Genomic DNA, 16843 nt, shown 5'->3' with positions numbered 1-16843 from the left:
TCTCTAAAGCAAGGCCCTTGCTATATATATATATATAAAAGCATAATTATAAGACTACGAAAACCAAACAAATTTTATTTTATAGCGATTATACACTTGTATAAACATATTAATGGGTAGAATATTCAGATTCAGATTCAGATTTGACAATAAACCATGCCAAATATTACACACTGGCCCTTTAAGTGCTCCTATCCTGGAATATCAAAACTTGCAAAAACTCAATAAAAAAACAACATACAAACAAAACAAGAGATGCATCCTGATAGCTTAGCTTTTCACTACATAGGGTAGTATTTATCAGTTTGATATCCAGTCCTGGTACAGCTCAGAAACAAGAAATCTACCAGTTTGACAACACTCCAAACATATTACCTGGGAAAACAAGTAATAATGACAGTGTAACAGAAATCAAATGAACAATTCTCCAAAGGCAGTGCTACAAAAAGCATGCACTGCATTCCAGGCAAACTGCCAGCACTGCCACACAGTGTCATGCTTAACTGCTTTATTATTACCCTCCACACTCCTTCTGTCTCTTTCTCAAATTATAAATGATTTGTGTTGTCTGTAAGTCTACATGCATGTGTGGGAGGAGCAGAGACATGGAGATACACACCTGGGCTCTTAAAAGGGTCCGGGCTGTGCAGATGGTGCTGGAGGGAGGTGGGAGAGTTGCAGGCCGAGCTGGCATGCTCACTGGGCAGGATTTGAGCAGCCGCCTGGGTGCCCAGGGAGCCATAGTCGGCCAGGGAGTAGGGCGCTCCTCCCCGCATGTCACCGCTGGCCCCGGAATACAACCCATAATCAGGGAACCCTGAGAGACAGGGGAGGGTGGGGGAGGAGTGGGAGGAGGAGGGGAGGGGTTGGGACTCCATCACTGACGATTAGAATGACCCTGATTGATTCTTCCCTGAATGAGTGAATTGGATCTTAGAGTCTCTGTGTTGATGTCTTCCTGTTTTTCCCCCTGCTGTCAAAACTGTCCATGTGCTATAATCCACAAAAACATCAGTCAAAACTGATTGAGAAAAAGAATACAACAACGTTGATAGCTACCTGTTGTGATGTATCAAAACATCTTTCAAGAGAACATGCCAGACACAGCCAGGACTAATAAGCTCTGCAGCTGTACAAACAATCTGAGGACTAAGGACAAGTACACATAGATTCATCCTGACTCACCCTGCAACTGAGCTCATGTGCAAAATATTATCATAGTGTCATCCAAAAACTGACACCAAATAGCAACAAAACATAGGGTTAATAAATCAGCTAAAATCAGTATTTCTCTCTTGTGCAATAATGTTATGTAATTATTGCTGAGAGACCTTTTAACTAGAACAAAATGAGGAAATGATGATTAAAAATGATCAATAATTTAGGTTTGTCTGTGCTCATAAACCAGTGAGAATTAGCCAGAAACTATTAATTTTAGATGTGACACTGACAGGTTGTTAGATGGTGTCAGAGAAGTAGTATCTTGAAAACTCACATTGTAAAGGTCTCTACTCAGGCACTGTGCTTCACTCTTTTTAAAGTTTTGCTTTGCAGAGGAAATGCTCTTTACTATAAATAAGGCAAATGTAGCATAATTATTAAGCAAATTCACTGAAAAGTTATGCAATGCCACAAAGCCTAGCAGGCATAAAGGGTAACTTTTTGTAATTAGTAATATTGTGAACTGCTCCCTTGAATTAATCATTTGTACCCCTGAAATGCTTCAAATTAATAATTTGTGTCCCAAAATCACCTAATTTGCTTACTGAAATGAGCAGGTAATGGCCTTGAATAACTAAATTGTACTCTCGTGTGCAATTTACTTACCACATAAGGGGCAAAAGGTTATGTTTAGTCCATTAATTAATCATAGGTGTGTTCTGGGCATACCATGAATTCTACCAGTCTGAATAGACAAAGTGAGCAGTTTTCTGCTGAAAGTAATGTAGTGGTAAAGTCACAGCAGGAAATATCGTTGGACATTTAAGCGGCAAAACTACCACCTTGTAGTTGCATGTCTTCACAAACCAGTCAAGTCAAACTCAAAGTTTACATCCATGTCTGTGAAAAAATGGCTGCTTCACACACAGAAGATCTATACAATCAGCACAGTTTCAAGGTGGACACCCAAGATTAGTGTCACCAATTCAGTATTTGACCAAATGTCTCCCCTTCTGTTGCTAAGCTATGACGTTAAGTAATGGCCAGAAAGGTGTTTTTGCAGAACATTATGATATCACAGTGAAGTTGACCTTTGACCTTTTGGATATAAAATGTCATCACTTCACCATTTTATCCTATTAGACATTTGTGTCAAGTTTTGTAATAATTGGCACATGAATTTGACATGAACTTAAATTATGGCAAAAACATATTTTGTAAGGTCACACTGCCCTTGACTCTTGACCTTTGACCACCTAGTGTAATAATTTCATTATTGAGTTCAAGTGGACCTATGCACAAAATTAAAGGAAACACCCTCAATGTGTTCTAGCAACACATTCTCACTCTGACCTTGTCACATATTGATGTTTGGTCATGGACTTTCCATGTCGAGATAGGATGTGCAAGGTACCCTGCATGTGTTTGTTGCTCATGTTCTGGGATGTCGTGTCAAGTTCAGCCTGTTACATGCATTGTCTGTTCACAAAATACACTTCTGTTTTACAGGAAATGTACAGTTTGCATACAGTCTCTTTCAAAATAAATGCACTACATCAGTACAACATCACAAATTGACATTTTTTCCTTCAACAACAAATGCACGTGGTTATGTTTAGCCAACCACAAACATGGTTGCGTTTAGGAAAAAAGAACAGGGTTTGGCTTTACAATTTTACAGGAGGAAAACACTGGCCTCCTGGTAAAAGCAGTGTTTCCCCTACCATTATATTAGGGGAGCGCCGGGGAGTCCTGAGGTGGGTACTGTGGGGGAATGGCCTGTTGCTATGAGCCAGCTTGTCCTACGAGCAAAATATTCTCATCATAAAGTCAAACATGTTCTCATTCAACACAGTGTCACTCCGACCTCGTCACATATCTACGTTTGGTCCTGGACTTTCCATGTTGAGATATGGCATGTAAGGTACCCTTGGTGAGTTGGTTGTTGACAGTCTGGGAAGCCGTGTCAACTTCATGCATTGTCTATTTTTAAAATACACTTCTGTTTTCAAAGGAAATGTACAGTTTGCATTCTGTCTCTTCCAAAATAAATGTGCTACATTGGTATAACACCACAAAGAGTGGTCTTCTTTCCTTCAACAACAAATGCATGTGATTACGTTTAGCCAATACACGCATGTGGTTGTATTTTTGAAAAGAGAAGAGGGTTTGGCTTTACAATCTTACTGGAAGCAAACACCTGCCTCCTGGGTGAAAGTCGGTGGTTGTTGGACCCATCCACCATCCCTCCCACCTGCCCTACTCGGACTTCCACTGTCTTAAGTTTTGTTGTCCCGCTGCGTTTACCCCAACGCCAATGGGTGCCATTAAACAACAACGGCAACCGGCCGCGTATCATGCCAACGTAAAAGGACAGCATATTTTGTTGGTGTCTGATGCCTGAAGTCACTGCCCAAATGCCGGCTTTTGACAATTTTGGAGTGAGACCAGGTTGTCTCATTTGGTGTTTCTGGTGACTCTGTAAGGGTTGTCCCTTGTTGCTAATTCTCCTCTTAAACTTAGACTTAGACTTGCTTTATTGTCATTCAACAAATAAACCATCGGTAGCAATCCGAGGTTATGTAGAGTGGTTAGCGCTTGTTTACTGACCCGAAACTGCTGGATCCACGCAGTGTCAACACAAACCGATGGTCGTAGATGTGTTTAGCGATGTTCTGCTGTGCTGTTGTTACGGATTTCACTGGTTTTGGTGCCGTATTTAGAGCTAGTTTGGTGAAACTCTCGTGAGCCAAAGCAGCCACAGCCGACACGGGTGCCACCATCATGCAAATTCTGCTCTTGATCTTGGGGGAAGGGAGGCTGTTTTTGCAGACAGTGTGGTACTTTTGGTTTCATCAGACTGTGACCTTCAGCACGCACTGGGCCAGTTTATAGTTGGATGTGAAGCAATTGGGAAGAGCACCTTCTAGACTACGCCCATGGTTCTCCGCCAGAAAATAGTAAACTGCTTCAAGCATCTTGGGGTCTTGGTCACAACTGAAGGTAAAATGAAGCATAAGGGTGAAAGGCAGAGTGGCTTAGTGTTAGAAGTAATGCGTTGTACCAGACCATCAGGGTGAAGAGTGAATTAAGAATTAATTAAGGGAAAGCTTAGGATTCACCGTCAATCTACATTTCAGCCTTTATGAACTTTGGGTAGTGATGGAAAGAATGAGTTCGCAGATAGGAGTGGCCAAAATTAGCTTCCAGTGTAGGGTGGCTGAGTTCGCCCTTACAGACAGGGTGAGGAGACATAACTGCTACTCCTTTGCATCAAAAGAAGCCAGTTGAGGTGGTTTGAGCAGCTAATCAGGATGCCTTCTGGATGCCCTCCAGAAGTGGGTTTTTTTGGGCACGTTCAAGTAGTGTGAGACCCCAGGGTCACACTGGAGTTATCATATATCTAGGCTTGGGAATGCCTCAGGATCCCCAGGAGGAACTGGAGGACATTGCTGGGATGAGAGATGCCTGGACTGCCTTAATTAGCCTGCTGCAACAGTCAGCAGAAAGTGATGGATAAATGAATAAATGTATTTTGGGGGGGCTTACACATTACTAAGGAACCCTTTAAAATAACAAAATATAATTTTCATGAAGGGCTTTATTGGAATTTACGGTGCTGCTCATGACGGACATAGAGTATTTATTTAGATAGAGTACCAATCCAAGTGCCATGGTGTGATGTCATGGATCTTGAAACCCATGATTCAATTATTTTCCTTCCTAAAGTCTGAGGTTTTAATGTGTCCATGGTGGAGACTCCCTCAGCCCAACAAAAGTCTGTCTCGTAACTGTGTGTAATGGAGGAGAAAATGCTCAACATCTGTCCTGTCAGCGGAAAAACACATTGTTTGTTGATGTAAGTGAGAGGTGGTTGGCATTTAAAAAGACCTCATGTGCAGATACTGTATTTATTTGTGTGTGTGTGTGTGTGTGTGTGTGTGTGTGTGTGTGTGTTAATGGTGGGGAGGCTGGGATAGGGCAGTATCAACCTTGGAAACAGTTTGCAAAATCTACTGCCTGGAGCAAAACTGTCACGAGGCCACAATTTCTACATGTGTGTGTGTTTTCTTGCTGGTGCACACTGACCTTGCAGCGTCAAAATTATCAGCTGGTCCAGATGTACCAGTGAACACCTATAATGTAAGGCTGTGACTACACAAATCACTCTCCTTGCATAATTCAGTATTTCCAGTTGCACTCCTCTTGAAAACTATATATTCTACATGCTTCAAAACCACCACTCGGATTTAACAATCTGCCTGCAATTAGCTTCATTTTCTGTGATAGTTTTTGAAAGGATGACCCTTTTCTATTTTTGTCTGTGGTGGCTTTTCTCTCAAAAAAAGGCCACCTTCAAGCTGAATCACAGATTAATTAACACAAAGAGCATCTCTTTTCAGCCTAATATGGCAGCTCATAAATAATCCAGAATGAATGTCAGCACCTTAAGTGCCCTGATAAACCATTATAAAGATATCTGAGTGAGTGCATATCCTCCAGGTCGAGCAGAGCCTTTCTTCTTCTCAAATGTTTTTTCATTCTGAATTTGCCGTCGTCTTATACATTTATATGTGCAAATTCACACAACATATACACACACAGAGCACTGAAAACATCTTACTGCTAAAGATAAGAATGCATGAATATCATATGTATCTGCAAAGGGTACATTGACAAGCAAAGAAGTACACAAAGAAACTACCATACTAACAAAAACATATGCATAATCTATCAAACTCTGGACTAAGCAAACAGCTAAAGAATAAAGTCGAACAGCAGGAGCAGTTGCTGAGGAGATGGAAATATTTATACATGTGAGGAGAGGGGAAGGAGGAGCGGCTAGTGTGACCTAGTTTACAGTAATATACAGTATGTGGTGGCGGTGGTGGGAGTGGGGGTGCAAGTCAGATTTTTTTGTCCTCCCTAATTTATATGTAATTTTAGCCTTCTCTCTCTGTTTGGTACTTTTCCAATCTTCGCAGGGATTTGTGTCTCCATTATAACAGGGCTACTCACTTTGAGGTATGTCTCAAACTGATGGCGGCTTGTCTTGAGTAATCCATGGCTAAAGTCCACTGTTCTTTTTATGGCATGTGTTTTTCCACGGCACGGTAGGTACAAGATAGCCTCGTGAAACTATCCTGATCTCGCGAGCTCATATTCTATTTCACTCCACAGATCAGTCTGGCCATGCAATCATAAAGGCGCATTCTGGCATGGTTAAAGCTTACCAGGCCAATCACAACCGTTTATTACTTTGAAGCGGGCACGTCATCAGAATAGGAGGGACAAGGAGCGGAGTGAATGTGTAAAACCAACATGGCTACTGATTTTGAAACTGCGATCGTAAATGTGTTGAATGAACTGGAATGCACATTTTCTTTAAAAGAATAACAAATGGCTGCACTGAAAGCTTTTATTGAAAAAAAGGATGTGTTTGCCGTCCTTCCTACGGGGTTTGGTAAAAGTTTAATTTACCAACTGGCTCCGTTGATCGGGCAAAAGATGGGACTCAGTGAAAAGCCAGTGGCTATTTGTTGTGTGTGTGCTAAGTGTTGTTTCTATGCTAGTTGCTCTCATGGATGAGCAAGTCAGGGAAGCGACCAAGCTGGGAATCACAGCCATGCAACTCGGAGTCCACAGTGAGGAGGAAATCCGCAAAGACGGCAACACTCTTTCCCAGACATCATCACAGCTCATCTCTGCTGCAGCTTGCTGGTCTGTTTACAGTGGCCTTGTGCTAGCCTACGTCACATGTTTCGTTTACTCTGATTGGTTTTCCATCTTTCCAATTGCACGAAGGGGCACTTTGAGTGACAGCCGTTGATACCGCCCCTCGGGAATAAAGGAAATGTACGCTCCGTGTCCAGACCCATTCGCGTTTTGCGAATTTGGTCTGGCAACGCCATGCTAGGTACAAGAGGTTTACCTGGTTGAGGTTAGCTGTTGGCAGAGGTGCAGCAAGAGTCTGAGGTCTGCAGCTCCTCACTTTCTAGCAAGATTACTGCACTTGCGAAACAAATTTTATGTATTTTGTACAGTACTCAACCAGATCTGCGTGAGGGCCATGCAACTGGAAAAGATGGGACTGTGTGGAAGCGTATACAGCCGGGATTACGCACTGGGACAGTGCACATCTTGACTGAAGTAGCTGGCCCAAATGCCTTATTTAAATGTCTTAAATATGAATAATTGTAAAATGTATATGTAAAATGTACATGTAAATATGAAGAATTGTAAAACGTCACTTCGATGAGGCTGTCAGTCAGTCAGTGAGAGATCACAGGCTGAAATTGGCATTTCATCCTTACATGCAGCCGCAACAACGGCCAAGCTGCACGTAGCCTGCAGAGTTTAACTGAAATGAGTGAAGTATGAACACTAACACGACATAATGTGGTCCTGTTTATCTTGGAAGGTGAGAGAGCTCAAACACATAATTAGCATTACCATGAACCTTTTTATTCCTTCTGAATGGGTGAGTGTTTCCATTTGAATCGGTTTCCCAGTCACTCAGATCATCATACTGAGTGGGCTAACTTTTGATGCAAACATTCAACAACACATCGTCACTGTCGATGTCTGAACTACGTCATAAAAGGTACATTTTACAATTCTTCACATTAAAAACCAAAAAAACGATTATGTCTCTTAATAAATGTTATTTCAAAATTTAAGTCTCTTAATGAGCAACTTTTTCAAAATGATTTAAGTAATTATTTTCCGGCACTAAGTTATATTCAAAACGTTTCTCATTATTCTGAGAGACTAAGTCAATATTTTCAGATAGGGGAGACCTGGGCCAATTGTAACAAAATTTTAGGTTGTTCTTAATAACTAATGTGTTTATAACACTGATGCTGCAGCAGATAAAGGTGGTCATTTTAATAACTTAAATACTGCTGGGTGGCTTTTTGTAACTGTAATAATATGACCTAGCAACAAATTTATATTATTGTACAAAAGTACTGTAACTAATGGGCCAAACCAAATCTTTAAGATAAAAGTAGTGCAATAAAAGTGTATTATTTGCATCTGAGACAGTGGGGTAGATTAATAATGTGGCATAGAATGTAAATACTATACTGTAGGTAAAGTACAAGCACCTCTAAACCTTTGTTAGTTTTTGTGTGTCTGTGAGGGAAGTGCCACCTCATTGTGACACCTTGTTATTGAATATATGGGTGTGTTAGAGTGGAATCTAGGCACACCCCTGGAAAGGTGGGGGGGGATGGTATTTGGCTGGAAGTTGGCAGGCACCTCGAAGACTTTCGGATGGTGTGGGAAATCTGAAGTGGCTGCATCTGTACCAACAGTCAAACATGGTGGTGGTAGTGTGATGGTCTGGGGCTGCTTTTCTGCTTCAGGACCTGGACAACTTGACGTAATTGATGGTACCATGAATTCTGCTCTCTAACAGAAAATCCTGAGGGAGAATGTCCGGCCATCAGTTTGTGACCTCAAGCTCAAGCGCACTTGGTTTATGCAGCAGGACAATGATCCAAAACACACCAGCAAGTCCACCTTTGAATGGCTTAATAAAAAACAAAATTAAGGTTTTGGAGTGGCCTAGTCAATGTCAAGACTCAAAAACCCTCCAATGTGGCTGAATTAAAACAATTCTGTAAAGAAGAGTAGGCCAAAATTCCTCTACAGCAATGTTAAACACTCTGTGTGTGCCAGTTATCGTAAACGCTTGATTGCAGTTGTTGCCGCCAAGGGTGGCACAACCAGTTATTAGGTTTAGGAGGCAATTACTTTTTCACATAGGGCAAGGTAGGTTTGGATAGCTTTTTTCCCTTAATAAATGAAATCATCATTTAAAAACTGCATTATGTATTTACTCAGGCTATCTTTGTCTAATATTAAAATTTGTTTGATGATCTGATGGTGTGACAAATGTGCAAAAATATAAAAAATTAGGAAGGGGCCAAATACTTTTTCACAGCACTGTAGATTCTTCACAGTAAAAGTCTCCCTTTATTTCGTTATGTTAAAACTTTTATTATGAAGCAGCAAAATAAGGAAATGCTGAGTGTTTGAGCAGCACCTTCACACAACTTCTAATACAGCTGATAGCGAATGTGAAAAAATCCCAAGAAAATTCTTAGAATTGTGATGTTTTCTTAGTATTTCCCCTTAAAGTTAAGACTAGGTCCTTGTAAAGATAAAAGTTATTCACAGGGCAACTGAGACCTTAAAAGAGCTCCTAAGATGAAAAACTGTTAGGAGTTGGGAGGAGGACTTTAAGAGGCTTCAGAGTTTCTTAAGCAGAGGAGAAAATGGCAGAAACGCTGGATGACAGTGAGTAAATGAAATGCCACAGATTAGCTTGCGCAGGAATATTTGTGGTTGATCTTATTGGGGGTACACACACATTTCCCACCCAACGCAATAGAATGATCATAATACTGGGACAGAAAACTGGAAAAAGGTATCAGTGCAGCAGTGATGACTTGGGTCTGTCTCAACCTCCCATCAGCAGAGTGATCACACTAACAATGGCCGCATTTCCCAGATCGCTCTTAGCGCTAAGAGTGTCTTAAGAGCGCTCTTAAGCCTCCCATGAAAGAAAAACGCGTTTCCCAGATTCGCACTTAGCTTAAGAAGATCTTTCACTAAGAAGGAGTTGTAAGATTGAGCTGACCCACTCTTAACAGTCTTCTCAGCGACCAAAAAAGCCCCCCAAAAAAGAGGGAGACTTTAGATTCAGCCTTCTGTAAGGAGTATCAGCATTTTTATACGACACAGATGAATGTTTTCTCTTTAATAATATTTTGGTATAAAGGCGGCATGAAAGAACATTTTTATGCATCACATTTGTGTGAGGTGAGGTTTTAAAATCGCTTTTATTTGTCTCCATGTTTCACTTTGCTAATAATGTCATCCACCCCCTTTCCATAGACTGCTGCTGGGCAGTAACTATCATTAGTAAAAAAAAACAGTACAACAATCACATCACTGGATGCGAATGCAAGCAGACGTGTTTCCCAGGACCAGCGGTCTAGGGGAACTCTATTGTAATTGTTAGGATTTTATTATTTTCCATCTCTATTTTTATTTTTCCGTTGATAAAAGTGTCGCTGCAGGCTACACCATGCATGGGGGGGCGATGCAACCTCAGATGCAAAAAATGACACGTACGCCTATGTACGCCTATAGGGGGCGCTATAACTAAGCCCAATGCATTTTGGTCTATAACTTCCAAACGATATGTCGCACATTCAAAAGCCTTATATCCTTGGATTCCTTGAATGGAGCTGCATCACCTGGGCTAGGCCACGCCCATTTCCGCCTAACTTTTTTCCCGCCAAAATTGCAAAAACTGCAAAACCCACTTTTTCGAACTCTTCTTAGGGATTTCGTCCGATCTGCATGAAACTTGGCACGTACACGCCCGACATGGACCTGATCTAAAGTTGAGAAAAGAATTTTGCTCGGTTAAAAAATGTGCGAATTACGGTTCCGTATCTCGGTCAAATTAAATGCTATCAACGCTAAATTTAAGATCCATGGTTGGCATGTCACTGTGAGGGTGTGAACCAAATTTGGTGAACGTTGGCCATTAGGGGGCGCTACAAATATGGGAAGTTTATATCTCCCAAACGGCTACACCGATTTTTACGAAATTTGGTGGGTACGATGTAGGGCCATTCCTGAGGCCATATATTGAAGGTGGTCACAACTGGTCAAAGTGGGCGTGGCTTATTACAAGATAAACAACAAACCTTTATTTCAGCTGAACTATTGTACTGAGAGCTGTGAAATTTATAGAGTACATGTAGAACAGGACACAGACCTACCATACCAAAAGTTGTGCAGATACTCCACTAGGTGTTGCTATAACAGATGCAAACATGTTTTTTCCTGTAACTTCCACATTTTAAATCACATATCCATAAACTTTATATACCCGTATTCCCTAAATAGAGCTGGATTTGCTGACATAGGCCCCGCCCACTTCCGCCGCACATTTCCTACACATCCAAAACCTGCTTTTCGAACTACTCCTACAGATTTTGTCCAAACTGCATGAAACTTTGCAGGTAAACTCTCAAGATGGACCTGATCTAAAGTTATAAAAAGAATTTTGCCTGGTCAAAAAATGTGCGAATTATTAACGACAAAATTAATTTGCTAGCTAAAATACACATATTGTTGCATATTTTTGTCAGACTAAATTATATCAACATGACACTTAACACACTTGTTCCAGAGGTCGTTCAGAGACTCGGTGCCAAATTTGGCCCAAATTGGCCACTAGTGGACGCTGTAAACCCAGAGATATTACGTTTCATAAAAGTTGATCAGATTTGTACGAAAATTGGTTAGCATGATGCGGCTGGTTAGCCCCTGTGGCCAGCCGCAAAGTTTGGTAATGATTGGTCAAAGTGGGCATGACTTATTGCAATAAACGCATTCAGCCTTTGGTACATCCAGTGCACTTCCCATTAGGGTGAATACTGCAGCTCAGACATTGGCCTGTGTCCTGACGCTCGCCCCGAGTCCGTCGTCCTTTGGGGCCGACTATCGTGGGCTCCATGGGGCATGGAGGCCGAGTTGCGCTGGCTTGGACCCCGTTAATAACTGCTTGCAGTTCTAATTGTAGCACTACACACATGTCTCAGAGCAGCAAGCTAGTTTGTAAGATGGAAAGGCTTACATTCAGTGGCTGGAAATATTTCCATTACTTTCAGTTTGTTGGGAGGAAAGATGAGAAGAACACTGTTGCTGCAGGTAGTGTCACTGCAACTCCTTCCACTGCGAAAAACTTGTCTTCTAACAGCCCCTGGTAGGGTCTCCCAAAGCAGATAATCCAGACTAAGAGCATATTCCGACCTTAAGGACCTCACCCAGTATGGGGACACCTGGGTCCCCCCCAGGTTGCCCAGGGTGAGAAGCGCCAGGCGAGTGTGGGGATACTCATGAGTCCAGGGCTGAGTGCCAATGTGTTGGAGTTCTCCATGATGAGCGAGAGGATCGCCTTCATGTGACTGCGGGTCTCTAAGAGAAGGTGTCTGATTGTTGTTTGTGCATACGTACCAAACAGCAGCACGGCCTTCTTGGAGTCTCTGGGGGGTGTCCCAGAAGGGGTGCTGGCTGGGGACTCCATAGTTCTTCTGGGGGACTTCAACGCTCACATGGGCAATGACAGAGAAACCTGGAGGGAGGTGATTGGGAGAAATGGCCTGCCTGACCTGAACTCCGAATGTTGTTTTGTTATTGGACTTCTGTGCTAGTCATGGATTGGCCATAATAAACACCACGTTCAAGTGCAAGGAGGTTCATAAGTGTATGTGGTACCAGAGCACCCTAGGCCAAAGATGGATGATCGACTTTGTCGTCGTATCAGCAGACCTGCGGTCATTTGCCTTGGACACTCAAGAGAAGAGAGGAGCAGTGCTTTTTGCAGATGATGTGATTCTGTTGGCTTCATCACACCGTGAGCTCCAGCATGCACTGTGTAGCGGTTTGCAGCTGAGTGTGAAGCGGTCAGGGTGAGAGTCAGCACCTCCAATTCTAAGGCCATAGTTCTCTGCTGGAAACCTGTGGATTGCCCCCTCAAGCAAGAGAGTTCAAGTATCTCAGGGTCTTGTTCAAGAGTGAAGATAGAATGGAGCCTGAGATGGATCAGCAGTTTGGTGCGGCCTCTGCTGTGATGCGGGCATGAACTCTGGGTAATGACCGGATACAAGCGGCTGAAATGAGTTTCCTCTGTGGGGTGGCTGGGCTCAGCCTTTAGAGATAGAATAAGGAGCTCGGACATCCGAGTAGAGCAGTTGCTCCTTCACACCGAGGGGACTCAGTTGAGTTGGTTCGGACATCTAATCAGGATGCCTCTTGAATGCCTCCCTGTTCCAGGCACGTCACACTGGGGCAGATCCAAAATGGGCTGGAGGGATTATTTATCTTGTGTGGCCTGGTAACGCCTCGGGGTCCCCTGGGAGGAGCAGGAAATTGTGCTGTGGAGAGGGATTTCTGGGTTGCTTTGCTTGGCCCGCTACCCCAGCGCCCCGGCCCGGAGAAGCACATTAAAATGTATGGATGCATGGAGGGAGAAAACAATTAAGTAATAATATTACGTTTTAAAAAAGAGTAATGAGTTAAGAGTAATATATTGCATTTTTAGAGTAACGAGTACAGCACTGCCATAGACTGCCATACATTAAACCCAGACACCTCAAACCTACAACCCTTGTTACACAATTTTTGAAATTCTACTCCAATAAAACAAAAATAATAATTTTGACTCTTGATTGTCCCCTGAACATATTTACTAAAGTTAGTGAATTGTGAAAATCAGTCTCATCTTTGTTTCACAGTTATGCTCTATGCTTGGTACTTCGTAAGAGCAAAAAATGTTCAATATTTTGTGCAGCCTGACAGAAAGAGCTAACCTTCAAGTTACGAGAAAAGAGTTGTTTCCTACAGAGTGCACAGTTTAGTTTTCAGGAGTTAATTGCTATTTTTTTTAGCAGAGAGTGCTACAGAAGCCACAAACATAAGGACCAGCAAATGAGTGTTAGTGTTGACGAAAGCAGACTTAAAGCATCATTAAGCATTCATTTATGTATTAACATTTTATCAAATGATAGGGTGTAATATTAAACTGTTGTTGGTAAGGCCCAACCCTGAGAATTAATTTGCAGCTCTACATAGAGGCTTTAAAGAAATTTAGTTTTATAACTAGGTTCAGAACAAAGACCACGCCTCGAACACATCCCATCTCCGCCCAAAAGTATTTAAGCACAGCTGATGCATTCTCTTTCACTTCAACACATTTCTCACACCGACCGACCTTCACGTGTAACCACAGGCTTACCTCAAACTAAAAGTAAGACAAACACTAGTTTTTATTGTATCAAATAATCAACTCACCCCAGATCCAGAACTGCAGACCACTCCTTCTGATCCAGACAGAATCCACCGGAAAGCAATTATCCAAAATCCACTCCAATGCATCCACAACCCTCCATTTCATCCCAGTTTTCTAACGAAACTTAATACTATTGACTCTCTCTCATTCTCACTCCCAAGAAGTAAATCGCAAATTCTCTTCAGGCTACTCATCCTCAAAGTCAAGCCCTCTACATAGCATCCATGGTCCGTGCTTTGAATTTGCCCCAATGCATCTATGACCCTCCACTTTGTCCCAGTTTTTCTAATGCAACTTCATACTTCCGACTCGCTCTCATTCTCGCTCCTGAGAAGTAAATCAACGCAGCTTCCGCCACTGGTCACTTCCTGCAGTGCTCCAAATCCGCCTCAATGCATCTATGATCCTCAACTTTGTCCCGTTTTTTTTTAACACAACTTCATACTTCTGACTCTCTCTTGTTCTCACTCCCAAGAAGTAAATCAATGCAGCATCCACCGCTGGTAACTTCATGCAGTGCTCCAAATCCGCCTCAACGCATCTACAGCCCTCCACTTCGTCCCCTCTTTTTCTAATGCAACTTCATACTTTCGACTCTCTCTCGTTCTCACTCCCAAGAAGTAAATCAACGCATCCTCTGCACCTGGTCACTTCCTGCAGTGCTCCGAATCCACTCCAAAGCATCTTCGATCCTCCACTTTGCCCCAGTTTTTCTAATGCAACTTTATACTTGCGACTCGCCCTCGTTCTCACTCCCGAGAAGTAAATCAACGCAGCCTCCGCCACTGGTCACTTCCTGCAGTGCTCCAAAATCCACTCCAATGCATCCACAACCCTCCATTTCATCCCAGTTTTCTAACGAAACTTAATACTATTGACTCTCTCTCATTCTCACTCCCAAGAAGTAAATCAACGCAGCCTCCAGGGCTGGTCACTTCCTGCAGTGCTCCGAATCAACTCCAATGCATCTTTGACCCTCCACTTTGCCCCAGTTTTACTAACGTGACTTCATACTTCCAACTCGCTCTCGTTCTCACCCCCGAGAAGTAAATCAATGCAGCCTCCATGGCTGGTCACTTCCTGCAGTGCTCCGAATCCACTCCAACGCATCTTCGACCCTCCACTTCGTCACAGTTTTCCTAATGCACGTCATACTCATGACTCTCTCTCTTTCTCACACCTGAGAAGTAAATCAATGCAGCCTCTGCCGCTGGCCACCACATTCGCTCCCACGTTTACAACAGTCATAACCATTTCCTCCTCCCAGACCCTCATATATCCGTCCCAGACAAGCATTAATGGACAACCTCCTGCCCACATTCATCCTCTTCTGTCATTTGTTTATCCTTCATCAACATTTCAAATTTTCCGTCTTATTAAGGCTTTACAAATCGCTTGGTCATAGTACAGTCCTTACTGGTAAACCAGGCCTCACTACTTGTACCTTGTTATTCCTCCCCACACAATGTGTTTCTGTTTTCTTTCTCATAATCAAAATTTTCATTGCTTTTTAACATAAAAACCATTAACCAGATCGTATTTAAGTAGGCCCTTTCAGTTTTCTTGACCAACCATCACTTTCCCTTCAAGTCATTCTTTCCTTCAGTCCCCTCTCTCCCTCAGTATTGTCTTCATCCACTCCACTCGACCCCATCTCAATCCAAGCATCCCTGCCTACCAAGAAAAAACACCAAATTCTGTTGAGCATTTCCATATCAGGTACGAGTGATTCATGCTGTCCCCAAATATGATAATTGCCCACCAGTCCAATTCCATGTTAGTTGATTTTAACACTTGACACGTTCCATGCTGGAACCATACTGTGTATCGTGAACTCCTGAGACTAACCTTTCAAGCAGACTTGAACAGGGGTCAGTGTACTGTTCCCTGATGCGGTGTTAACTCTTCACACTTATCCAAAGATCCAGACTAGTGCTGCATGATTAATCTGATTGCAATCGCAATCGTGATGTCAGGCTGTGCAATTACATAACCGCATAAATGGCTGCGATTTGCGATGTAATGTAAATAAATGTTAACCTGTGTGCCTGTGAACGTGACTACCTCTGCTGTAGTGTGTGGAGTTTGTTGACATCACGCCCACAAGCTATCCTGGTGTGTGCAGCACGTATGGTCAGGTGACCACCCGGCGTGCAGCAGTGACCAACATAGACGCTGAAGAAGATCATGAGCACAACCATGAACAGGTTGAGTTGGTGGCGAAAAAAACGCAACGTCTATTACATGGCGATACTTTGGATTCAGGTATGGCGACGTTGAACAGAAAGATGTGCTGTGTAAAAGTTTAAAAGTGACCAATCTACATCAGCACTTGAGACAGCACAGAGAAAAGTACGAAGAATGCATTCAAGTGAAAGCCAAGCCGTGTAACATTAAAGACAAAGAGACAACTGAAAGCCGCCAGAGCCTCATAAAACAACATCCAAGCACAGTTACACAAACATTTTTAAGTGTCACGGGGAACACATGGACTCCATAACCTGTGGATGGACTCCATTTGTCATTTACGTGACAACGCCTGAACGCAACACAGGCTCGCTCCGCTGTAGGTACAGTGCCGTGCTGCGCTGCTGTGTGAGCAGCGTGTTTGACTGTGCTCAGTCTGTTGATGGTCATTAAGACACTGTCCATAATAATAACTATGTCAGGTCAGGTCAGTGCCCCCCTAATATAATGTAGGGGAAACACTGAATCAAGTAAGGAGACTAATGATACCTTTTATTTATTATATTGTAATCACAATCGCGATATTGTCCACTCAAATCGCAATCGCACATTTTT

At 42.6% G+C, this 16843-nt stretch overlaps 1 protein-coding gene across 4 annotated transcripts in view; it reads right to left on the bottom strand.

Moving 5' to 3' along the window:
* LOC126397419 (RNA-binding protein Musashi homolog 2-like) overlaps nt 1–16843 on the bottom strand; it is a 499199-nt gene that overhangs the window by 34555 nt on the left and 447801 nt on the right. For 2 of the 4 annotated variants that reach the window (XM_050056179.1, XM_050056189.1), the window contains exon 12: nt 620–817. The exons of the other annotated variants lie outside the window; for them this stretch is intronic. In XM_050056179.1, the coding sequence (XP_049912136.1) occupies nt 620–817 (198 nt within the window). The remainder of the gene's footprint in view (nt 1–619; nt 818–16843) is intronic. 4 annotated transcript variants of the gene reach the window in all.

Source organism: Epinephelus moara, chromosome 2 (assembly GCF_006386435.1).
Source record: "Epinephelus moara isolate mb chromosome 2, YSFRI_EMoa_1.0, whole genome shotgun sequence".
Lineage (NCBI taxonomy): Eukaryota > Metazoa > Chordata > Actinopteri > Perciformes > Serranidae > Epinephelus > Epinephelus moara.
Note: the sequence above shows the minus strand (reverse complement) of the source record. Positions and strands in the feature narration are given on the sequence as shown.